The 26,964-nt window shown below is 36.6% G+C and overlaps 1 protein-coding gene across 2 annotated transcripts in view; it reads right to left on the reverse strand.

Moving 5' to 3' along the window:
- PAK3 (p21 (RAC1) activated kinase 3) overlaps nucleotides 1–26,964 on the reverse strand; it is a 138,128-nt gene that overhangs the window by 23,004 nt on the left and 88,160 nt on the right. For both annotated transcript variants that reach the window (XM_077146063.1, XM_077146064.1), the window contains 5 exons: nucleotides 6,209–6,257; nucleotides 5,753–5,865; nucleotides 3,939–4,056; nucleotides 2,445–2,544; nucleotides 1,656–1,852 (listed from right to left, as the gene is read on the reverse strand). In XM_077146063.1, coding sequence (XP_077002178.1) covers nucleotides 1,656–1,852; nucleotides 2,445–2,544; nucleotides 3,939–4,056; nucleotides 5,753–5,865; nucleotides 6,209–6,257 — 577 coding nt within the window. The remainder of the gene's footprint in view (nucleotides 1–1,655; nucleotides 1,853–2,444; nucleotides 2,545–3,938; nucleotides 4,057–5,752; nucleotides 5,866–6,208; nucleotides 6,258–26,964) is intronic.

Genomic DNA, 26,964 nt, shown 5'->3' on the forward strand with positions numbered 1-26,964 from the left:
AGATCCCAAACAGAGTCGAGAGGTTATCCTGGAGGTTATTCTTATGCATTAAGTAGATATCACCTTGTTATTCAAGATGTAATGGAGAGGCTGAGGGAACTGCCTGAAAATGTAGAGCTGTGTTCCAGTAGCCATGTTTCTTGAAGATGATTGAATAATGATATAACTTTCACAATGCGACTGTGTGATTGTGAAAACCTTGTGTCTGATGCTCCTTTTATCTACCTTGTCAACAGATGAGTAGAACATATGGAATAAAAATAAATATAGGGGAAACAAATGTTAAAATAAATTTAGTTTGAAATGTTAGTGATCAATGAAAGGGAGGGGTAAGGGTATGGTATGTATAATTTTTTTTTGGTATTTGTTTTATTTTTCTGTTGTTTTTTATTTCTTTCTCTGAATTGATGAAAATGTTCTAAGAAATGATCATGATGATGAATATGCAACTATGTGATGATATTGTGATTTACTGATTATATATGTAGAGTGGAATGATCATATGTCAGGAATGTTTGTGTTTCTTGTAATTTTTTTTAATTAAAAAATTTTTAAAAAAAAGGAAATGCAGCTCCCACTTACAAAATGTTAAACTGCTAAACAACAAGACAATCAGCTTGTAGGTTTCTTCACATGTATAGAAAACCACATACATTTGACGTGAATATGGATTTTACAACCACAAGGCAAAAACATTTAACCATTTACTAAGGGTAGTGTTTTTTTATACCAAGGATAAAATTCATTGTTTAGATTCTGAGTGGTAATGGAACAAACAATGCCTTTGGCATTGGGACAGTGCAAGGTTTTCTGAGAGGAGAATTTGATTCTGTGTATATTTCCTTTTTTCAACCGGGTATTGCCTTTATATATATAACAATGCAGCTTCCAGCTTGCCCTTAGACTATATACAATACAATAGCTGCTGGCTCACTTCTGCACTGAGCAAGCATTTTTTCATATACTTTTGCTTCTTCCTCCTCTGAATAGAAAATGGAGGGGTCAGGCTATGAAATGGAGCTTACCTCTTTGTGGAGGTAATTGGACAATTTGAGGAACAAATCTCTGATTCTGCAGTAACAAACTGAGTTACCCAACCCAAACTATTTCCGTTTATTTCTGACTTGACAGTCTAATTAAGTTTATGATCTCACTGAGCTGGCACTGTGTCTATCTCAGTGTTCCATTCAATACTCAGCAAGCTGTTGTTGTTCAATAAATTATTACTGATCATGAAACAAAATTTAATTTAAAAAATTATAACTTTGGAATTACATTTATTTACCTTCAAATAATAATAATAAAGCAAGTATTTCTTAGATTATTTAATCATAGCCTGTGGTAAAATACTATTTTCTTTTCACATCTTGCTTAAAGAAAAATTATACTTTTTTATACACTGGAGAAAAAGACTATGGAATTTTGAATACCCCTCTCATTAGGAATACTGGTAACAATGTACCTGAGAAAACTGTTGCGCCATCTCAAGAAAAACTGAAAATAACTCTAAGTGATTTTGAAAATTATAATTTGGGTTTTCTATGTCACTTGTCCCATGAAAGAGCCCATACTGGTTACTTCTATGGAGCTAAGAAATGACATTTGGCCTCCACAATTTCTGGGGGTTTGATACCTGAGTTCTCTTTCTGACTTACCCTGAGTGGATTTTCATTAAGGTAAGGGGGTTCACCTTCCACCATTTCAATTGCCATAATCCCCAGAGACCAGATATCAACTTTCGGACCATAAGCTTTTCGAGTCACCACCTCAGGTGCCATCCAATAGGGGGTTCCCACCATAGTGCTTCGCTTACTTTGCTCAGGAGTGATCTGGGCACAGAACCCAAAATCAGCTGCAGAGAAGAAAAGTCAGTTAAAATCAGCACAGGTTATTTTTGTTTTACAATAGATCACTTTCAAGTATGGCTGTACCTTCCTTTGTTAGATACTAAACTTCCACAACTGCCTAGCTCATATTTTGTTACCTGATCTGTCAGCTAGTCTTGGTATTACAAGTGCTGAAATAACTGGCTGATGTGGTTTCACTGTTACTATTCCTCACTGTTCCCTCAATCTTATAGAGTTTTCCTATTTTCTCAGTAGGTATCTGACATTCAGCTGATGGAAGGCACTCGAAATTCTGAAATAGTAAATCCACCAAATCTGGTTATGATCTATGGGAACATGGTTTTTGAAAAACTCTTTACTTCAAACTGGGCTATAACTGCTTTCAAATCAATCACTTATTAAGCCATGATCTTCTCAAGATAAAAGTAAAAAAGCTGAGGGCGGGTCACAGTGGCTTAGCAGGCAGAATTCTTGCCTGTCATGTTGGAGACCCGGGTTTGATTCCCGATGCCTGCCCATGCAAAAAAAAAAAAAAAAGTAAAAAAGCTGAAATTTCCTGATATTCTCTCTAATACTATCAGAATTGAAAATACCTACTCAATTTTACAGAGCCATCCATCCCAAGGAGAATATTGTCACTCTTTATGTCTCTATGGATCACTTGGTTTGAGTGTAAGAAATCCAAAGCTTGGAGGCACTATTGAATCAGAAAAAAAAAAGTTCTAATTATATCAAGAAAAATTTTTTTTAATTCTAAGTTTCAGTTTTAGATAAATTTTTATTAAGGGTATAATTTTATGTTGTCAAGATTACTAAATATTTTAATACTACTTTGAAAGCACATTACCATTTGCGTCAGTAACACTACTTAACATTATACAGATGAAGGCTCTCAAGACTAGGCCATGAAGAGTGATGGTATGATAAGCAGCCCCAACCAATTAACACAACCAAACTAACCAATTATACTTTGACCTAGTTAACTGGAGGATATGGATGCAGCTTGGTCTCTTATACACGTAGTAAGTTTCTGCTTATGTGGTATGATTTGATTCAGTAGATCTGTAGCGGGAACTTGGAATTTGCATTTAAAATAAGTGCTCCAGATGTTTCTGATGGATAGCCAGGCTGGGAACCACTCTTAGTCTATGATGTAACTATAGGTACTTATTTGGAAATGGCTCTGTATTGTAATACTAGAGAATGGAAACCACTGGCTGAAGGCAGAATATTCTTCTGAATGACAAATTTGATTTATGTGTGTTTGAGGAAGAGGGGAGGATGGGAATGAGAGAGGAGCAAGGAAGAAGAGAATTTAAATGAACAAGGTAACAAAGAACAAGCAAAGATGGGCTGAAATCGCTTGGTTTTGTTTCCCTATCATTGCTTTGCAAGCTCCAGTGGGTCGGAGTATCTACTTTTCTCTATAGTAAACCTCACTGCAATGGATGAGGTAGATGGCAGTGCCCGTGATGAGACTACAATGAGGAGTGTGTTCTTTTAATACCGAAAAAATGTAATTAGAATACCCTTAATTTAACTTGAAACTAAAGGTATAACACTGCAAAAAGAGATAGGTTTCCAGGCCCACTGGAGGACTATGAGTGATGTTCAGATTGTACTGAGAAAGACAGCTACTTTCTGGGCCGAGAAGGACCTTGCTTATATTACCCTCTACAAAACAACGGGAGTAAAAAGTGGTCTGTGTATTTTATTGGCTCACAGTACACATGTAGGACAAAGTAATTATATATAAAAACTTCTCCAAATTGGAAAGAAGCCCCATGCCAATGTCACTGTTTTCTAGTTCACTGAGATTATGGCATGCAGGCTTTGATATGGGGCATCTTACAAACAGCATAATGGAACTCAGAAAGATCCACAGAAAAGCAACTAAAATAAACAAGAGGTGGGGGGAGGAAGTGCAGGAGAGTGATGTTAGGTTAGGAATTAAATTGAGGTTAGGCTCTCCATTTTTTTTCAGTAGGAAAAATGTGATACTGTTACACTGATATTAAAAACATTCTGAATAATCAGAGATAACTGCCAATTTTGGTGTTCTCATCAGCTAGAAAAGCTCTATTTTCTTACCTCTCTACAGACAGCTGCTATCTGTCCTTCATCCATACAGGTCTCTGTGACCACATCAGTCAAAGAACCACCAGCCAAGTATTCCATGACTACCCATAGTTCATCACCCACTAAGTAGCTATAACAACAACAGAAAAAGATTTTAACTCAGGCCTAAAGAAGTGGGACTCTTATAGTCTAACAAGAATGCAATTTGCAGTTAGTCTCTGTATTTCATCATACTAAATAACAAGGGGAAAATATTAATCTTAGTGATAATGAGATATTTCCTTAACATTAGAAGAGAATATACATGGAAAATCAAACAGTTATTAGATATAATTGGTAGATTTCACTGTGCACTAAGAAGGACGAACTAGAGAGAAAAGGCCTCTGGTGACTTTGTCAGTTATTCCACGATAAAAACTAGTTTCAAGGAACAGGAGCAGTGAATACTCCATCTGGATAACTTAAGCCATGATGATCACTTCTTAGATTGTACTGGCCCATGGCATCTGGATTTATAAGATATTTATTCAAATCTCGGCACTACTTTGGATCCTACCTAATTAATTAATTAATGAAATGTTTTCAAGGAGTCACTAAATCAAAGAGGGTCATGTATGCAATAGATTTACTGTGCTGAGTTCTGATGGAACTCAGTTGTGTCATCCCATTATCTTTAAGTAGTTATTGAGGGACATGTCCCACGTGATCAAATACGAGGGTGAAAGTCAGCATGGCCGTAAAATTTAGGCAAAAAGCATGAAGTTATTCAAATCACCTGGGACCATCTGAAGGCACATTAGTGGTACTAACAGGTCTCTCAGGTCCCCTGCTCAGCAAGAGGGATGAAATATTGTGAAGTGAATGACCCAAAGACTCAACTCCACCCCAAGATTCACATAAAGTAAAGCAAGACTTTCTATCTAGTGGCTCTCAAACTGCAGTTCCTGTAAGATTCACTTGGGAAGCCTGATAAAAATAAAAATTCACAGACCTCCACCTCTAGCAGTTATTGAGAAGGAGCTAGAAATCCAGTTTTTACAAGTACCTCAGGTCATTCTACTGTAGGTGGTACCGAAATTACATTTTATGAAGCACTGATCTAGATTATAAAATTTAACCCCTCTCTCTTTACTCCTTCTGTACCACTGTTCTATCCAGCATAAAACACACAAAGCAAGACAGTAATCTCATTGAGATTGAAGACTTTGCCTTATTTTCTTTGTATCCCTTCAGAGTACACAGAACAGAAGTGCTAAAGAGACACTTATTGAAACTGAATGAGACAGATGTTAACCACAAGTAAAGAATTAGTGTTGTCTTTAAATGCCTATTTATAATCCACTGTTAATACCATGGATGAAAGAGACATTAATTACCTGGTCTAGGAAAAAAGGTTTGAGATTAAAGTCTCAATTCCCTAGACCTCACTGCCAGTTACTCATAAAGCAGGGCTAATGTAGTCAGCTTTCTTCATTTAAATTTCCAGTGACTATACTGGCTCCAAACAAACATTTGATGAAATGTTTAAAACACCACACTGCTCTCTTCTGTGCGCCATGGTCTATTTCCTGCCTACATGGAGTCATGGTCTTCAAAAGGAAACTACACAAACTGTTTATGTTTAGAACCAAGTTCATAAAATATATTTCTTCAAGTGTTTGACAGGTGGACAAACATAAGTCAGTGTAAGCTTAGGAACAGATCTGAGGCTCTGCTACTTTATAGCATTTGAGAAATATTTGTAGAATGAATGATAAATGAATAAATTCCAAGCAAAATAATTTGCCAGGAAAACGATATGCTATCAAAAAAACACAAGTACCTACCTATCTAAATAATTAACAATATTGGGATTCTTATTTTCCCTCATGACCAGGATTTCATTAATAATTAATTCCTTTTTAGGCTGCTGTTGAAGGTTCATCTGCTTTATCGCCACCTGCATGATGATTGAAATAAAAGGTATTACAATCATTAGAATCAACATAAATATCCATATTTGGGGGGACACAGAGTGAGACATATAAATTCTTTATTTAGTAAGCTTAATTTCTGTGCCGCAACCCCATGCCCTTTTTCTTCTGGTTGATCTTGTGTAAATCATCCATTTCAGATGCTTTGGAAATCTGTGAAGAAAGTTCCCATGTCAACTCAGTGCTGCCTGGTTTAGGGATGAACTCTCTTGACTACCCATTTTTTTCAGGCATAGATGTCATGAAAGTCAAAACATGATAAATATGAATAAAAGGTAATAAAAATCAGGATTGAATGTCACCACTTACCTCTTGTCCTGTTGCAATGTCTAGCGCTGTATAAACAGTGCCTGATGCCCTGTGTAGGTGAAAATGATCAAATTAACAAGCAGTCAAGGTGTTACTGATATATTTCATTTGAAATAAAATGTATGTGATTAATTTCAAGAGAGGAAAATTAGTAAACTCAAAATTAAAGAAAAAAGAATATAATTAAAGGATAAGGTAGAAAAGGAACAACTGTACTACATAGCAACTAAATCTGAAATAACTCCGTTGTATCCCTTTTGATGGGTTAGGAACTTCAAGTCAAACTTTCTGGCACCAGGCTGCCTGCCATGGTACTATGCAGTAATGAATTAAGAAAAATGGCCTTGTTCCTTTTGGGAAACTTCTGGAATTTTTTGAATAATCCTTGGATGTTGTAACAACCAACATCACAGTTTTCTGATTACCCTGAAGTATGGTTTAGGAAATAAATATCTTCTGCTTAGGCAACTATAAATTAATCTTAATTTTAGTATAGGGCCAGCATGAATTTATTCATGTATTTCTAGTTAAGAATATCTTCATTTAACAAAACAATTACTCTCAGGGCAGTACGTATACTGTAGCTATACAAAGTAGAAACTATTGGGCCATAGGTTTTCTATTTTGATAAATTCCTCAACAGCAAACAGCTTACTATGAGGTTTCACTGTGTTCCAATATCCTTTAAAAATCTATCATTCCTTAATTCTTGTTAGTACTCATGCCTCCATTCTAATTTCAATTACAGGGTTCCTTTGTTTTGCAAATAGATACTGTCTAATAAATTAGAATTCACAGTAACTCTCTGCGAAGCATACGTGCCTTCTGAACACCCCACCCTCTAAAAAAAAATACCCAATTTCGTTGAAATATTTTTGTGAAAAAAAGAATTAGGATAGAGATCAGTCCTGCAATTCACCAGGTATTGTAGTGCCCTGGCACAACTATATAAATTTCCTGGTATTTGTTGTTTCTCCCTTGTTTTCTATTTTTCCCTTGTTGGTTTGTTTCCTGAGACCAGGAATTCTCTTCTTCTGTTGGTCATTTCCTTATAATTCTTCTCCCTTCTTCTCTCTTGATAAGCCAAAAATATTTCTCACAGGCCTAGGAATTTTATATTATCTCCTTCTAGGTAATAAAATGGATAGTGTAGTATGAGGAATATTGACTATTAGTAGATATCTGAGTTCTAATATTTTCCCCCAAATCAACAAACTATGTGACCATGGGCAAATTACAACAACAGTACACATGTGTTGACCATGTTGTGTGTACGAGACACTGCATTAAGAACTTTATATAATTTATTTTATTTAATCCTCATCATGTTTCTATGTGGCAGATGTTATTATTATTTGCATCTTACATATGATTGAATTGAGGCTCAGAGAGTTTATGTATGTAACCTGCCCAAGGTTATACAGCTCACAATGCAAGCCGCTCTGATTCTCTTACCTGTAAGATAAAGGAAACTGGATGCTTTATTTCTAAGGTTCTTTAATTCAATGATCCAGACCAGAATCTATAAACTCTCACTGCCCTTTTCACTGTGCTTAGTAATTAAAATACCTACTAGACCTATACTGAAAAGTCACACTTAATCCATAGGTGCCACCATCTAAGCCAGGAATGGGTAATTGCATAAACTCCTCAGGTTTGAGGCTTATGGCATATAAATTAGTCTCTCAATTTCTTTTTGTCTAAGATTCTGGATTCAGAGCACACAGTAGTGCCAAATAAATATTTGTTGAATGAAAAAATTAACAAACCAATAACTTTTCAAGCAAACATGCCATTCCAAAAAATCCTTTCTTCATGTGAAGAAAATATTTCTTCTACTTACATATATATATAAAACTCTTTCCTCTTGCACTAAGTTATTAGGCATTCCTGATTTCAGGGTCCTACTCGTGACATCCTTATGAACTCAATATTGTTCTGAGTTCAAAAGAATATATCACTACGACTGGTGTGTATTAATCTAATTGCAAAATAGGATTCATAAATGCCTTTGCTTGGGTTATTTCTATGTATATAGGGCACCTGCAAAATTCCTTCAGATATAAAAAAGATAGTAGTACATATCTCATAGAACTGCAAAGAATCAAATGCCACAGTATATTTAAGCATTTAGCCCTGTGACCAGAGTTGGTGCTCAATATGGCACACTACTATTATTACCATTTGTTGTTGATGATGTTATTGATTTTGCAGTAGGGAATGATTGATTCCCTGAGCCATTAGTTGGCCCCTCCCAATCTCAGCCAAACCATTCTTACTAGGTTCTGTGTCTGTTTTCTAAAAAGACAGAGGCGGAGGGTGACGTATGAGAACTTTCATAGGTTCCATATCCTTTTTTTTCCTTAGGGCAATGTTTTTGCCTTTTTTTTTTTTTTTAAATTTTAAGCTTGGAATGCCTTTATCAAATGAAACTGTATGCAAACCCCCCCAATATATAAAACAAATATAATGGGAACTCTTCTAGTTAAAGCTGAGGAGGGAGGTCTAAAATTCCTGACCAGGTGTTCTTCCCCTTATTCACCACCTCCCACCTCCACCCCCCAAGCCCATTGCCACTGCCCTGAAGGATATTGTGATTGACTTGGAGTCAAAGGGAGATTAGTGTTTAACATCTCCAGGGCATTAGTTTTTTAATCTTTGGAGGGGGGTGCAGTATGTCCCCCATTCCTTCAGCATTTCATTGTATTAACATAGAGTCCTAACCCTGGAATCCCAATATCCTAGGTTTTTTTTGGTATTCAATAGTATATAATTGCCACAAATCCCTAATCCACAGGGGTTTAAAGACCCTGAAACTCTAGCACGTTGGTTAAAAAGTGAACTTGTCTTCTCACTTCTCCTTCCCTCACCTGACTGCATATATGCAACTGTTTAGAGACAGTCCTTTTCCCCTTCTTCCTTTGCTCTTAAAATGGAGATATCTTTCTGACCCTTCCTTCCAAACATGTTGTAAGAAGGTTGGAATTCTCTGCTCAGACCAATCAATTATTGGTTTGCCCAACTTTCAGACTCTGTGGAATCCTCAATTCAAATGCATGATCTCAGGTGCTATACTGCAGAATTAAATTTAGTGCTTTACTTCTGGCTCCATCTTAGCACCCGTTCTTCTCTGTACCCCAGTTCTGATGTCTTTCCATAGTCCAACAATTTACGAGTCAACTCATATAATATGAATTTCCCTCCTTTTCTTATTCATCCATTAAAGTGCTCTCATTACTCACTATTGGGTTGAGAATAATAGTTCTTACCCCTATTCACTAAAACCTTCTTGGGTTCAAATCCTACCAGTTACTATTTATGTGACCCTGGGTAAATAATCTAACCTCCCTGTGGCTCAGTTTCCTCATTTGTAAAAATGACGATAATAATAAAAATGATAATGACTTCATAGTCTCAGATTAAAGGAGATAATATGCATTCAATGCTTAAAACTGGGCCTGGCATACAGCAACTGACCAGTAAATATTAGCAATAATAATAGTTATTATTGTTTGGTTGATTGTTCCTCAATATATTCATTAATTAAACTCCCAAACTGAAGTGTATAAATCATTGAGAATCTTTTTAAGTACTTGGGAGATTTTAAGATATTTTGATGTTTCAAAATTCATTACAGAAATTTGACATTTACCTAAGATAAATAAAATTAAATATTACATGCATTTCCTTTTAACCTTAATTATATAAATTTGTGATTATTTTAGATATCTCAAGCTGATCAAAAGCTCTAAGTAAAATTATACATATAGTTTTCTGCTTAATAAAGACTGGGAAAATAAACTATTATTTTATAATAGGTATGACTAATTATAACCTGGAGTTTACAAAGAAAAGCATGTAAAGGGGCCTTTGGTGGTAAAGTTAGGGAACTATGCTCTTTGTAATAATTGAAGCAGAGTAGTGTATACTCTCAAAGTAACAGTATTTAAGCCAACGACATGTCCAAAAGACAGGCTTTGAAATAACCTGGGGTATATCTAAGCATTTCAACAGGTATCTTTATAAAATCAAACTTGAGTACATTTCAATAAAACAAAATCTATGCCACACAACACTTAAGGATGTAGGAATGCCAAAAATCAAACCAACAAAGACAGGGTTTAAAACTCCTAATTCTTTGTCATATTATGACTGGCAGGCTAAAATGATCAACGTGTCAGTTTGATTTTTTATGCTAACCATTTAATTACATTGATCCCTATTATTCCTCCTTTCTGGTTATCTTGAAGCCAGGCTGTTATAGGGAGAACATTTGCTTGTGATAGGGATTTTGTTTATTCCAAACCTTAGTACTTCAGATGGTACAAATAAATCATGCACTATCAGGACTCAAGGAAAAATAGAAATCATCCACTTTAACCCCCTTATTAGAGCTGAGATATCTGAAGCCCAGAGAATAGGAGAGATACAACAGGATGACATAGCTAGTAAGTAACAAAGATCTCCTCACTGTGAATTAGAGCTCTTTCAGTTAACCTATACTATGGTTCAAGAATATTCGACCAACAGATTGCTCAACTTTTGGACTTCACCAACAATTTTAGTGTGGGGTTCTTGGCATCACATCAGATGCTTTATCAACAATCTCTCCATGACCTGGACAAGTACTTAATACTCAAATGGAAACATTGGCATCTAGTCCAAAGGGTCTAGAAAGAAACAAACAATTCACTATTGCGCTCCTTCTCTCACAAGTCAGTTTAATTACTAGCAATTTTCAGCACGTTTTGATGTTTCCTGCTAAAAGCCAATGTCAAGCCATAATCATAAGCATTTGTGAAGGCAGCTACATTGTAGGACTTAATATAAATTTAGATAAAACATTGATTTCAGCACAGAAATGGATTACAGGAGGGAAATAAGGCCAGGGAACTGAGGTTAGGGTGAAGTTCACTGACTTGGAGAAAAAGAAAAGGTCGAGAGAAGACTAGAGGGTTCAGTGAGGTCCAGTAGGAGCCTTGTGGAAATAAAGGTGAGGGAGCAGAAGGACAGGGCAATATTTACATTTAAAGTTTTACAAGTATGAATCTGGTGCTAATGAGATCACAGTCAGGGATTAAATCCCCATTTAGGATACTTATTTTCCACATCTACTACTTCTACTGCTGCTACCACTAGAAAAGGCCATCCCATTTATTGAGCCTTACTCTATGGCAGTTATCTGTAAATGGATGATCTAATGCTTACCATGGACAACTCTGTTAGGTAAGTTCTATTTTCCCTATCTTACAAATGAGGAAATTGAAACTGGGAAATGGTAAATAGCTTGCCCCAGATTACAGCTAATCAGCAGCTGAGCTACTGCAGTTTGACTCCACAATCCATGCTCTAAACCACCATTCCATGTTTTGTTTTAGATATTTTGCATTTTTACATTAATGCTAAGTACAAATGTACTTATTATCTATTATGCTAAGCTGCCTTCCCGCAATATTAATCCTGCTCTTAATTTTCTGCTCATTTAATCCATGTATTCCTTTTAGGCCATTTACTTTCACCCTGGACATAGTATGTTTGATTCATGGGCATAACCATACCAGCAGGTTCTTCTGCTTTCTGAACCAATTCAGTTTGGCCATGTGGCTGAGAGTGGGCTGGACCTAAACTTAATTTTGAGGACTGTGCTTTTTCTTCTGCTGGATATTTAAGATACAGTTACTACTTGTAGACTTCTACCTAGAAATTTTCTCATTATGTTAATGCACTTGACATATAAGAATACACAGATATTTATTTATCTATGTTTGATATTAGCAAACATTTACTTGTTTTGTTGAGACATAGGCCTTTTGGGCTCAGAAATGGTAAAGAACAATGTGACTGTTATATAATAACTCTTCCACGTAAAAAAATTTAAAGCATTTACTTTTATGTAATTTACCTCTTAAAAATGCATCTTTAAATTTTTAAAAATAAAATTATGTAGAAAAAGTTATCTCAATACCTTTATAAGTACACAGAATGTAGCTGGGGTGAAGTGTGATAGCCTTTAATTACTAGGATTATAAATTGGAACAGGGAATTTTCTGTCCCTTAGCCAGAGTATGACTTTTCCCAAAGTATTCCTGGCCATCTAATTTTAAATAGAGCTGTAACACATTACAATAGGTGTAGGGCCAGGGAGTGTAGTAGGTTATAGTCTAGTGATAATGAGGCCATAGTTATAGGGCTTAATCCCTGGAAAGTCCAGACAACTCTCAGATACTCACTCCAACATTAAGTTTAAGCAACCGTTTCACAGTGCATGTCGTTGGTTCCAAGAGGGCCCAGACAGCAAAGGGGTGCAGGTGGATTAATAGAAGCTCATTACTAAGACTGGAAAAAACAACTCAACGTGCAAACTCTGATAATGGTGGTTGGTTGAGTGGCATCATCTTTCTTTACAAGGGTCCGCACACTATAAAGTGCATTTAAGAGCATTAAGTAGAACAAAGAGCATTTGTTCTATAAACATTTTTCTTCACAAATACTAATGTATTCTGAATTTCCTACATCGCAAAGCCTTTTATAAAGCTCAGACAACATCTATTTAGTGCTTCATGGTTCCTTCTACCTTGTGTAGCTCAAAATAGATTCAATGAGGAAGCAAATACTCCTTGGGTGGGTGGTCCTACCCAAAGAATCACTTCTGTAAGCACACTAGAAACCACTGCTGCTCTTGCCCAAAGCTTCCTGAACAAACAAACAAAAAAGTATGAGGTATTATTATCAGCACTCATCCCTGAGTTCTATGCTATAGAGTGCTTTGTTAGGCTTACTAAACCAAGCTGCTATTCATCAAGCCCTTTAAGAAATAATTTTCAAAGCTATTCATCTGCAATATGGGAACTTCACATTAGAGTAGAAGACGCGGCCTCCTTGTTTAGCATTGAGTAGCAGACATAAATCTGAAAAATGCCCCATGTGATATGTGTACTTTTCCAAGCCCCACTGCCTCTTTAAAACCCCATCCAGCATTCATAGTAAAACAAATTTAGAGGACAGGGACAGGGACTGAGGGCTTACACATTTAGCTAATAGGAAAATTTGTCGGCAGTTATTGATGAATTGTTCATATTATCATTCTATATACTGACATGATTAACCAAAATCCAGATGTCAGACAAAATTCCTTTGGCCAGATGTATATTGTAATGCTTAGGGGGAAAACGAGTCGAAGAAATTCTCCCTATGTCACTTTCTGTCAAACTTAGCAACATGACTGGTCAAACCTATAAAGTGAAACCACGTACAGCAAATATACTTTGGCATTATACTGACACGGACTATAATGGCCAATGGATTCTGCAGAATGTGCTGTTTTACCACACTCTTGATAGTGTTCTGTTCTCATATTATTTTTCCTTTTAAAATCAGTGGAGGATGGGTTTTTATTATAAAACTATAATCTCAATTAAATTAATATAGCTGTGTTGGTGAGGTTGTGGGCAAACAGGCACTTTTGTACGCTGATATATTGTTAAGTGAAAAAAGCAAGGCACATAACTGAGAAAATTTTCCTCAGAAAAATAGGCAGTTGCCTTATACTCAAATCCTTATAAAAACTCTAGATTAATGTGGTACTTATTCATATTCAATTCTTCTTAAACACAAAATACTGTTTGGGAAAGAACATATTATGCTGAAATGTTCTCAATTATTACTAGTTTTGGTTGCTTACAGAGATCAACTGCCAGATCTGGTAAGAAAGGCAGCAAAAATATATTTCTAAGAATATCACCTCTTAACTACAAGTGTTAGATGTCATAAACAAGTTCTTTAAAGATCACATTGAAAACTAATGCAGTGAAAACAATAATAAATGCAATTGATTGAAAAAAAAACATAAAACCCATGAGTTTATAAAGATATTTCTAAATAAAAGAGAAAGCTAACTTCCCACACCAAAAACAAGAAAACAAATGTCTTTCATTGGGCACTTTCGGAAGTAACTTGGGCACTAACTTCTTATACTGAAATTGTCAATTCCTTGTGCGAACTGTGTTTCAGCGAAACCAAAGAGCCCTAGCAGGTGATGTATTTTTCTTCAAAATTATTCTAGCTATATTGTGAGCCATTGATTATACACTTTGGATGATTACATGGCATGTCAATATACAATATATATCAATAAAAAATAAATAATTTTTAAAAATTCTAGCTAATAAGTGTGGAAGAAATGATAGATTTAGGAAATAAAAACATTGTGAAATCCCTAAGGAAATAATTGATTTGGTAATAATCCTCAATGGATGAAACCATTAGATGGGGAACTTTACAATGGAGGGGCCAGACAGCCACCCGCTGAATCCTCTGATCAGTCTATTCATTGCTAAAATATGGGGTCAATCAGACACTATGTGCCACCTGATAGGATCTAATATGAAACACACACCTCTGAAGAATTCTTGCCAAAAAAGTGGGAGCTAATTCTAATTATGCTACTAGAGCCAACTTCCATTTATAGTTAATAAAGGAAATAAAGGAATATTAGATGATTTCAAATGAAACCAATAGAAAAATACAGAATGTGTGAAATTCCACAAGAATGACCAGTTTCTTCAACAAATCAATGACAGTGGAAAAAGAAATAGAACTACTTTAGAGTACTAAGATTTAAGACAGACCTACAACCCAACGCAATGTTTGGATCTTGTTTGGATCCAGATATGAGCAAATCAATTACAAAAAGGCAATATTTCGAGACAATTGGAGAACTCTGATTATAGAGTGTGTGTTAGATGATACCACGGAATTATTAATTTTTATAAGTGTTATAATGGGTTTGTGGTTATATAAAATATTGATAAATGTTGAATCTGGGAATTCACTATACTATTCTCTCTACTTTTATGTAGGTTTGTAAATTTTGTAATAGAAATTTTAAAAAGTGATATAGTAAGGAGTTGTATATTGTGAGTATTTAAATATATACTTACAGGACAGAAAGTTCCAGGAATATTGTGGAATAGGGTATACTGAGTTCAGCCCTGCTCCAAGGAAAAGTTAGAGAAAGGATGGGAGGGCGACTGAGATGGTGATTCCAGAGTGCAACTGATCTGGGAGAGCTTTCTGCACCATATAGGGTGGACCTGGTTGCAAAAGCTGAGGAAATGAGAAGCAGACAACTGGAGCCTAAGGCGGAAATCTGGAGCCGACAACAGTGCATGGACAGGGAGATGGGGACTAGGAAGTAAGCCAAGCCACATTCCTTGGACACGCTACCCTGGCCAGCACAGCCCCATGACCTGCCATTCACCCCACACCCCAGGCACCTGAACCCCAACACCCACGCCTATTCCCCATGCTCTAGGCGCCCCCACCCGACCAACCCCCAGTGCACGTACCTGCCCCATACCTCACGCCAAGTGCAGCCCAACCCATCTCTCCTGTAAACCTCCCGAGGACTACCTCCCCCTCCCTGCTCCCTACAGGCTATTGCCAGTGCATAAAGGCTGTTGGCACAAACCTCCTTACCCAGGCTACACCTGTCCCCGGCCTGTATATTCACATAGCCCCACTGTAGACATCAGTTTACAGCACTGTTAGACCCGAACATGAGCACGACCCCCAGTCACACCCCTCAGCTCTGGGAACATCAGTTTATGTCACTCTTAGACCCACACAAGCACACAGTCCCCAATCATTCCCTGCCTCAGCACTAGGAAAGCACTGACCTATGCAGCTAGGTCACATCTGCACGATCCTCAGTCATGCTTCCCAGCTCTGTAAAAGCACTGACCTGTGTAGCTGGGTCACATCTGCCCCCAGCCCATGTAGGCATAATGCCGACCTGCTGCCATAGCTCTGAGCATGTACACAAAGGGCTCCCTGCCCTAGACCAATGCACACCAGTGATACAGCCCCCAGACCTATGCACCCACATGGCTACATCCTCATTGGCCACTGGGCACCCTCGTTCACAAGTATCAGTGTAACATCCCCAACCTGCACATATACCTGCACTGAAATGAATCACTGAACATTTGTGCTCCACCCTGAACCACACATCCTGCTCCACATTCATCCTACAAATCTATCCTATCCCTACAGAAGGCAATGAATTTCCAAAGTAAACCAATCAAGGTATTTACATGTCTCGAAGACAGAAGAAGCTCACTAAGCATATCATGATGCAGGCAGATATAGCCCAGCCTAACGACCAAATTAAAATGCCAGAAGAGACACAGATATCAGAACAACTAATCAAAGATGTTCATATAACTCTACTAAACAAAATAAGTGGGATAGCTAATGACATAAGAGAGATCAAGAAGGCAGTAGAAGGGCACAGAAAGGAATTTCAAAAAATAAGTAGAAAAATAGCAGATATCACAGAGATTAAAGATTCTGTAGACCAAATAAAAAACATACTAGAGAAAAAGAACAGCAGATTTGAAGAGGCAGAAGAAAAAATAAGTGAAACAGAAGACAGGATAACTGATTTCAAACACTCAAAACAGCAAATGACAAAGAAGATGGAAAAATTTGAATTCGATCTCAGTGAAATAATAGACAAAACAAAGTGCACAAATATAAGAATCATTGGTGTCCCAGAAGGAGAAAAGAGGAGTAAAGGGCTAGGAAGAGTAGTTAAGGATATAATGGAGGAAAACTTCCAAGCCTGTATAAAGGGCATAAATATACAAGTCAACAAAGCCAAATGAACTCCAAACAGAATAAATTCCAATAGGCCTTCCCCAAGACACATTCTAAATAGTCTGTCAAATGTTGAAGAGAAACAGAAAATATGAAAGCAGCAAGAAAAAACAACCTACTACATACAAGGGAAACCACATAAGACTGAATTCAGATTACTTAACTGGCACCATGGAGGTGAGAAGGCAGTGGTATGATATATTTAAGATCCTGAAAGAGAAAGACTACCAGCCAAGAATTCTGTACCCAGCCAAACTGTCATTCAAAACTGAGGGAGAGATTAATTTTTCACAGGCAAAGAAGTCCTGAAAGAACATGTCAACAAGAGACTGGCCCTACAAGAAATACTAAAGAGAGACCTGCCAGCTGAAAAAAAAAGACAGGAGAGGGAGGTCTAGAGGAGGGCACAGAATTGAAGAGTACCAGTAAGGGTAACTTAAAGAATCAAAAGAGAAAGAGGGAAAGGAATATATAGATCTGACAAAATAAATTTAAAAAATAAGATGGTAGATTCAAGAAATGCCTTTTCAGTAATAAGTTTAAATGTTATGGGACTAAAGTTACCAGTTAAAAGATACAGATTGGTAGAATGGATTAAGAAATATTATCCAGCTATATGCTGCTTACAAGAAACTCATCTTAGACACAAGGATACAAATAAGTTGAAAGTGAAAGGCTGGAAAAAGATTTTCCCCACAAGTTGTAACCAAAAGAAAGCAGGAGCAGTTATACTAATATCAGACAAAACAGACTTTAAATATAAAGACATCATAAGAACCAAAGAAGGACACTATATATTAATTAAAGAGACAATTCACCAAGGAGAAATAACAATCATAAATGTTTATGCTCCCAATCAAGGAGCTCCAAAGGACAGGAGACAGACATTGGCAAAACTGAAGGGAGCAATAAATGTTTCAACAATAATAGTAGGAGAATCCAATACACCACTCTTCTTTAGAGAGAGAACAATCAGACAGAAGATCAACAAGGAAATAGAGAAAGTAAACAACTTGATAAATGAATTAGACCTAACAGACATACATAGGTCATTGCACCGCAAAAACATAAGGATATACATCCTTCTCTACTGCTCAAGGAACATTCTCCAGGATAGTTAATATGCTGGGTCACAAATCAGGTCTCTATATATTTTTAAAAAATTGAAATTATTCAAAGCACTTTCTCTGATCACAATGGAATGAAGCTGGACATCAATAACCACCAAAGATGAGAACATTCTGAAATATATGGAGATTAAATAACACACTCATAAACAACCAGTGGGTCAAAGAAGAAATTGCTAGGGAAATCAATAGCTATCTGGAGACAAATGAAAATGAGACTACAACATATCAGAACTTATGGGATGCGGCAAAGGCTGTGCTAAGAGAGAAATTTATTGTCTTAATATGCCTATATTAATAAACAAGAAAGAGCAGAAATCGAGGATCTTTTCTACTCACCTGGAAGAACTTGAGAAAGAACAGCAAACTAACCCCAAAGCAAATAGAAGAAGAGAAATAATAAAGATTTAAGCAGAGTTAAATGAATGGGGGAACAAAAGAACAATTGAAAGAATCAATAAAACTAAAATTTGATTCTTTGAGAAAATTAATAAAATTGATGGGCCACTAACAAGACTGATAAAGAAAGAAAGAGAAAGGATGCAAATAAACAAAATCAGAAATGAGAAAGGGTGTGATACCCAAGACCCTGAAGAAATAGAAGAAATCATAAGAGGATACTATAAACAACTATATGCTAACAAACTACACAACTTAGATGAAATGGACAAATTCCTGGAGACACAGAAACAAGCTACACTGACTCAAGAAGAAATAGATGATTGCAACAAACCAATCACAAGTAAAGAGATTTAATCAGTCATCAAAAATCTTCCTACAAAGAAAAACCCAGGGCCGGATGGCTTCATAGGGGAATTTTAACAAACATTCCAAAAAAGAACTAACACCAATCCTGCTCAAACTTTTCCAAAAAAATGAGGAAAAAGGAACTCTACCTAACTCATTTTATGAAGCTAATATCATTTTAATACCAAAACTGGGCAAAGATGCTATAAGAACGGAAAACTACAGGCCAATCTCCCTAATGAACATAGACGCAAAAATTCTCAACAAAATATTAGCAAATTGAATCCAACAGTACCTTAAAAGAATTATACACCACGGCCAAGTGGGGTTTATACCTACAATGTGAGGATTGTTCAACACAAGAAAATCAATTAATGTACTACAGCACGTTAACAAATCGAAAGGGAAAAATCACATGATCATCTCGACTGATGCTGAAAAAGCATTTGACAAAATTCAACATCCTTTTCTGATAAAAACTACTTCAAAAGATAGGAATCAAAGGTAACTACCTTGATATGATAAAGCGCATATACAAAAAACCAACAGCCAGCATTGTACTCAATGGAGAGAGACTGAAATCTTTCCCCCTAAGATCAGGAACAATGCGAGGATGCTCTCTGTCACCTCTATTATTCAATATTGTGGTAGAATTTCTAGCTAGAGCAATCAGGCAGGACAAATAAATAAAAGGCATGCAATTAGAAAGGAAGAAGTAAAACTTTCATTATTTGCAGATGACATACTATAATTGGAAAATCCTGAGAAATCTACAGTAAAGTTATTTGAAATAATAAACAAGTTCAGCAAGGGGGCCGGATATAAAATTAACGTGCAACAATCAGTAACATTTCTAAACACAAACAATGACTTACCTGAGGAGTCAGTTAAGGAAAAAATTCCATTCAAAATAGCAACTAAAAGAATCAAGTACTTAGGAATGAACTTAGGTAGGGATGTAAAGGACTTGTACACAGAAAACTACATAACATTGCTAAAAGAAATCAAAGAAGATCTAAATAGGTGGAAAGACATTTCCTGCTCATGGATATGAAGGCTAAATATAGTTAAGATGTCAGTTCTACCCAAATTGATCTACAGATTCAACGCAGTACCAATCAAAATCCCAACAACCTATTTTGAAGACTTGGAAAAGCTAGGTACCCAATTCATCTGGAAGGGAAAAAGACCCTGAATAGCTAAAAGCAGCCTAAAAAGGAAGAACAAAGTGGCAGGATTAACATTCCCTAACTTTAAAACCTAATATAAAGCCACAGTGTTTGATCACTGTGCATGGTACTGGCACAAAGATAGAAGCATTGACCAATGGAATCGAATCCAGAGGGCAGAAATGGGCCACCAAATCTGTGGTCAACTGATTTTTGACAAGGCCCCAAACCCTCCAAAATGGGACAAAATAGTCTTTTCAATAAATGAGCATGGGAGAACTGTATATCAATAGCCAAAAGAATGAAAGAGGACCCCTATCTTACACCCTATACAAAAATTAACTCAAAATGGTTCAAACACCTAAATATTTTAGAAGCACACATACTCTTAAAGACCAAAGAAAGAAAGGTTTATTTGGTCTGGAAACTAAATTTTCTGTAGCACATAATCTAGCTCAACCTATCTGTACAACCCATTTGAACAACTGAAACACAGGGTAGCCCAGAATAAGAAAGAGGTCCTTTAATCCATATAACTTACTGTAATGCCTGGATACATCCTAGAATACATTAAGCAGATGATCAAAAAGTATTGGCGACTTCCGGAGAAGATGGCGGCTTAGTAAGACGCACGGGTCTTAGTTCCTCCTCCAGAAAAGCAACTAAAGAAACAGAAACAATACAAAACAGCTCCCGGAGTCACGACAGAGACCAAAAAAGACAGCGTACCCCATTCTGGAACGGCTGAACGGGTAGGGAGAATCCACTGCTGTGAGATACCCGAGGGGTGCACGTTTTCCCGGCTGGGGTGACTGGCGTCTGGGGTCCCCTCCACGCACGTGGCTCCCCGGTCTGACTGGGAACATTGGATAGCGGGGCCCTCCCGTCACGCTTGGCGTCTCGGGCCAGCTGGGCAATTTGGACCGGCACTCCCCCAAGCCACGGCCAGCGACCCCCGCCTCCACGCGCGGTTTCCCGGGCCGACTGCCCCGCAGACAAACGACCGCCACGAGCGCCACCTACTGGGCAGGAAAAGAAAAACAGAGCCCAGAGATTCCACAGAAAAACCTTTCAACCAGCTGGGTCCCACACCCAGGGAGATCTGATCAAATGCCCAGACACCAGCAGAAAATAATGGATGACGCTCGGAAAATTGAAGATATGGCCCAATCAAAGGAACAAACCAATAGTTCAAATGAGATACAGGAGCTGAGACAACTAATGCTGAATATACGAACAGAAATGGAAAAACTCTTCAAAAACCAAATCAATAAATTGAGGGAGGACATGAAGAAGATATGGGCTGAACAAAAAGAAGAAATAGAAAATCTGAAAAAACAAATCACAGAACTTGTGGGAGTGAAGGACAAAGAAGAAAAAATGGAAAAAACAGTGGATACCTACAATGGTAGATCTAAAGAGACAGAAGCTACAATTAGTGAACTGGAGGATGGAACAACTGAATTCCAAAAAGAAACAGAAACTATAGGGAAAAGAATGGAAAAACTTGAGCAGGGAATCAGGGAACTGAATGACAATATGAAGCGCACAAATATACGTGTTGTGGGTGTCCCAGAAGGAGAAGAGAAGGGAAAAGGAGGAGAAAAACTAATGGAAGAAATTATCACTGAAAATTTCCCAACTCTTATGAAAGACCTAAATATACAGATCCAAGAAGTGCAGCGCACCCCAAAGAGAATAGACCCAAATAGGCGTTCTCCAAGACATTTACTAGTTAGAATGTCAGAGGTCAAAGAGAAAGAGAGGATCTTGAAAGCAGCAAGAGAAAAACAATCTGTCACATACAAGGGAAACCCAATAAGACTATGTGTAGATTTCTCAGCAGAAACCATGGAAGCTAGAAGACAGTGGGATGATATATTTAAATCACTAAAAGAGAAAAACTGCCAACCAAGACTCCTATATCCAGCAAAATTGTCCTTCAAAAATGAAGGAGAAATTAAAACATTTATAGACAAAAAGTCACTGAGAGAATTTGTGACCAAGAGACCAGCTCTGCAAGAAATACTAAAGGGAGCACTAGAGTCAGATACGAAAAGACAGAAGAGAGAGGTATGGAGTAAAGTGTAGAAAGAAGGAAAATCAGATATGATATATATAATACAAAAGCCAAAATGGTAGAGGAAAATATTATCCAAACAGTAATAACACTAAAAGTTAATGGACTGAATTTCCCAATCAAAAGACATAGAATGGCAGAATGGATTCAGCTTTAAGACAAGATAAACTTATGAACCATGTAATAACATGGATGGACCTAGAGAATATTATGCTGAGTGAATCCAGCCAAAAACTAAAGGACAAATACTGTATGGTCCCACTGATGTGAACGGACATTCGAGAATAAACTTGAAATATGTCATTGGTAACAGAGTTCAGCAGGAGTTAGAAACAGGGTAAGACAATGGGTAATTGAAGCTGAAGGGATACAGACTGTGCAACAGGACTAGATACAAAAACTCAAAAATGGACAGCACAATAATACCTAATTGTAAAGTAATCATGTTAAAACACTGAATGAAGCTGCATCTGAGCTATAGGCTTTTGTTTTGTTTTGTTTTGTTTTGTTTTGATTTTACTATTATTACTTTTATTTTTTTCTCTATATTAACATTCTATATCTTTTTCGGTTATGTTGCTAGTTCTTCTAAACCAATGCAAATGTACTAAGAAATGATGATCATGCATCTATGTGATGATGTTAAGAATTAATGATTGCATGTGTAGAATGGTATGATCTCTAAATGTTGGGTTAATTTCTTTTTTTCCGTTAATTAAAAAAAAAAAAAAGAGAAGGGATAATTGGAGATGAAGGGATACAGACTGTACAACGGGACTGGATATAAAAACTCAGAAATGGACAGCACAATACTACCCAATTGTAATGCAATTATATTAAAACACTGAATGAAGCTGCATGTGAGGTATAGGTTTTTTGTTTTTGTTTTTTTTGTTTTTTTTTCTTTCTATTATTGTTTTAATTCTTATTCTGTTGTCTTTTTATTTCTTTTTCTAAATTGATGCAAATGTACTAAGAAATGATGAATATGCAACTATGTGATGTTATTAAGAATTACTGATTGTACATGTAGATCGGAATGATTTCTAATTGTTTTGTTAATTCTTTTTTTAATTAATAAAAAAAAAATGGAAAAAAAAAAAAAGTATTGGCAAGGTTCCTTGAGGGTTAGGAGAAAAAATATGGGACTATTTAACTTTACCATCAGGGAATCCCCTGATACTTGTGTCAAATTTTAGGGACACTCATATCAATAGGCCAAGCCCTTGATTGTGAGGCTTACTCTTGTGAAATTTATGCAGGTAACAGAGAAGCTTAGCCTACCTATCAGTATGCCTAAGAGTTATTTCTGGAGGATCTTCTTTGTCGCTCAGATGTGCTCTCACTTTCTCTAAGGCCAACCCTGAAAGTGAAATCATTGCCCTCCTCACTATGTGGGACATGACATCCAGGGGTGAAAATCTCCCTGGAGGCATGGGAGATGACTCCCAGAGATGAGACCAGCCCTGGCCCCGGGAGAGCAACAATTCCATCCTGACCAAAACGGGGAAAAGAAGTGTAACAAATAAAGTATAAGTGGCAGAGAGACTTCAAACAGAGTTGAAAGACTACTCTGGAGATTGCTCTTATGCAAGCTGCAGTTAGACACTGCTACCTATCATAATCTGCCAAACCCCAATAGATTCATTCCAGCCAAATACACCTAGGGCAATATATAAGTTCCACAAGGGTTCCATGCACTAGAGTAACTTTTCAGAAACCTACAACCTCCAGATGGGTCCCTGGTCCAGATAAGTCCTGAAACCTAGAGGGCCCACCCTCTCCAGAACATCAGATAGTTCCATCTCCTACCCCATAATACTGACAGACACTTCCAACATGAAAAAGTTAGAATGACCATAGCCCAAACACTCCTAAAGAGAGGGATGGACAGATCAAAGGCGATGGTGGAGTTATACAGAGAAGACAGGATTGAACAAATGAATATGATTGCTGAATCATTAAGTTGATATCTCTTTTAGTCTCTAGTATCTTCAGTAGCTAGAAGTAAAACCCTAAATTTGTAGAATTGTAACCCATGCCAAACTCTGAAATATGTTCTACAACTAATTGTGGTGCTGTGCCTTGAAATTTATTGCTTTTTTGTATATATGTTATTTTTCACACAAAAAAAGAAGAAAGTTGATTGTGATGACAAAAAAATATTTAAGCCCTCTAGCCTCCTATATTCTGGAGCAGCTAGAAGGAAAAATCTGGGAGGATTGTATGGTAGCCCATGATAAACTCTGAGATCTGTCCTGTAACTACGTGTTGAAGAGTGCTTTGAAAACTATTGCTTTTTGCTTTCTTTGCTTTGTATATATGTTATATTATACAATAAAAAAGTTAAATATATACCTACAGAACAGATTCAGAACACAATCATCTTAATGCTATATGAACGGATAACTGTGACTAGGGATAAAATACCGAGAACAGACTCATAGGTAGATTAAAAAATATCGTATCTCAGAGATTTTATACAAATCTTACTCCATGGGAGTAAGATATTTAGAAAACTGTTTTTTTTTGTGGTAGTCTTTATTATTATTATTGAGCTATTGATAACATAGCATGGCAGCAAGATTACATCAGGAATGTAATATATTACAGCTTTTTCCATCGATGTCTTACATCTTACTATACCCTACGCTGTTTGGAAGACTCCCCTCTTGCACTAAAGCTCAACTCTAAAGCCCCTACTACCTCTCCTCAGTATATATAAAAATACCACACTACAGTAAATGTGTGGTTTACAAATATCATTAGCAGCATTACTGAGGCTCTAGGGGCTGCAAGGTTAGTTCAATGGTAGAATTCTCATCTGCTAGTGGGCGTCCCAGGTTTGATTCCTAGCCCATGCACTTCACCTCCAAACAAACAAACAAACAAACAAAACGAACAAACAAAAAATCAACCAAACAAAAAAAATCAACAAATGGTGCTGCAATAACAGGGTACTCACGTGGAAAAAGAATGGAATGTGACCCTGACATACAGCATACAAAATAAGGGGGGGAGGGGCTTTAGTGATTCTAAAAGCAGTGATGTTAAGGAGCCATACGAAAATTTTGAATTATACTGTTCATAGTTTTGTTGTCTCACTATAGCCCATTTATTAAACAAGCCCCTTTATGTAACTATCTTAGAGTAAAGATTCTTATGTCTCCATCAGATATATTTCTGACAAACTCATGCTGTTGAGTTAAAGAAAAAGAATTTGGGATACCTGGTCTTTTTTCTTTCTTTCCTTTTTAAACTTTATATACATCTGCTCAAAATGTCTGGATCTAGTGGCCAATTATAGAACACTTTTTATAGCAAACAGAGAAAAAAATACCATTTTTTGCCTTTAATTCAGTTATGGCCTCAAATGAATAGACATGCAATTCTGAACCTGATTTATGGAAGATGGAGCACAACTCTTTGGCTTCAGGCCTGAATGCTGGGATGACAAAAACGCTTACTGGAAAAATTTAGTTTCCCAAACAGACAACTGTGATTAACGGAGGGGTTCCTCTCTAATTCAACCCCCAAGAGTGAACTGCTGGGCTCCATGGAAGTAAAAATGGAACACTGGGACAGATTATTCCTAGCACCAAAAGACTACTGACACAATTTTGAATATCACTGTAACAATAGGTAAAGCAAAACAATAAAAAAAAAGATTAATGAAAAGAAAACAATCACTCTTTATATTGAGAGCACATAGGTCAATAATTCATGGAAAATAAATTCAGAGCCATTTAAGTAAATAGAAAGTAAATTTAATTGGTTTTATAATATAATGGAAAAAAATCAATATTCTTCTCATTCACTTTAAAAATAAAGAACAGAGAGCAAAAATTTTATTTTCTGAAAAATTACAGTTAGTCAATTAAATAAATGATAAAATTACAGTAAATCAACAGATTTAAGTTACTAGGTTATATCTTCAAAGGTATATAAAAAACCCGCACATCTAAATTTTATATTATGACCATTTTGGTTGTGGGGAGTAAAAATGGATAGTAGAAGGTGAAGCTAACATACATGAAAAAAACAGATGTGCAACACATACAAATACCCAAAGGATAAAGAATCAGATATGATATAGGAGACCATGACATTAGGAGAAACAGAGATGAAAACACTCTGAAAAAAAAGAGAGAGAGAGACAGAGACAGAGCGAGCAATATAGACATGCATATACACGAGTGAAAAGAGACCGAGGACAGTAGGAAGGGAGAGCTAGAAAGGCAAACATTTTCACTAATTCAACAACTATTTATCAAGGCAAAAAAGAAATGGGGGAGGCAAGGGAAGCTCTGTAGGTCTTTCAGTTAGGCCAAGTGAACCCTTTGGTGTTGTTGATCTTAATTGTACAAAATGGTTTTTAAGGGCCTACTAAGTGCAAAAGCTAAAGGAGACAAAAGGAGGAATAAAATAGAGCCCCTACCTCTGAAAACTTATTAAAAAACTGAGGGGCCTATGAGTGAATTTTCTCTTGGTTTCTTCATTCTTTAAAATATTGATGAACTTGCTGGGATTTAAAATTGAACTTTCTGTAAAGGCAAGCAGGATTTCTGCCTTGATTTTTCATTTTAGACTATAAAATCTTTCTAAAGGTATGTGAAAAAGAATGAACTTTCCTTTTGCATCTTTAGAGGTCAGAAACATAAATAACAGCCAGGAGGGGGTTCTCTCTGGTATGCAAAATTGCTTGGCAGCCTAATCCTCCCTCTTGGAGAAACTGATGTTGCTTCAGTACCTGACACCTGGGTGATATCTGACACCATTACTTCCTTTTTTCCTTTTTAAATGCAATGCCATTTTGGGCTCAGACAAATCTTGGTGGAAATAATAGTGAGAACAAAACAACAAAAACAAAATCTTACCATCTATCACACCTCACCACACCCAAAATCATGGAAAAAAAACACTCTATGAGTAAATAAATCAATAGCTCCCCTTAAAAACTACAACTAAAGCAGT

This window comes from Tamandua tetradactyla, chromosome X, assembly GCF_023851605.1.
Source record: "Tamandua tetradactyla isolate mTamTet1 chromosome X, mTamTet1.pri, whole genome shotgun sequence".
Lineage (NCBI taxonomy): Eukaryota > Metazoa > Chordata > Mammalia > Pilosa > Myrmecophagidae > Tamandua > Tamandua tetradactyla.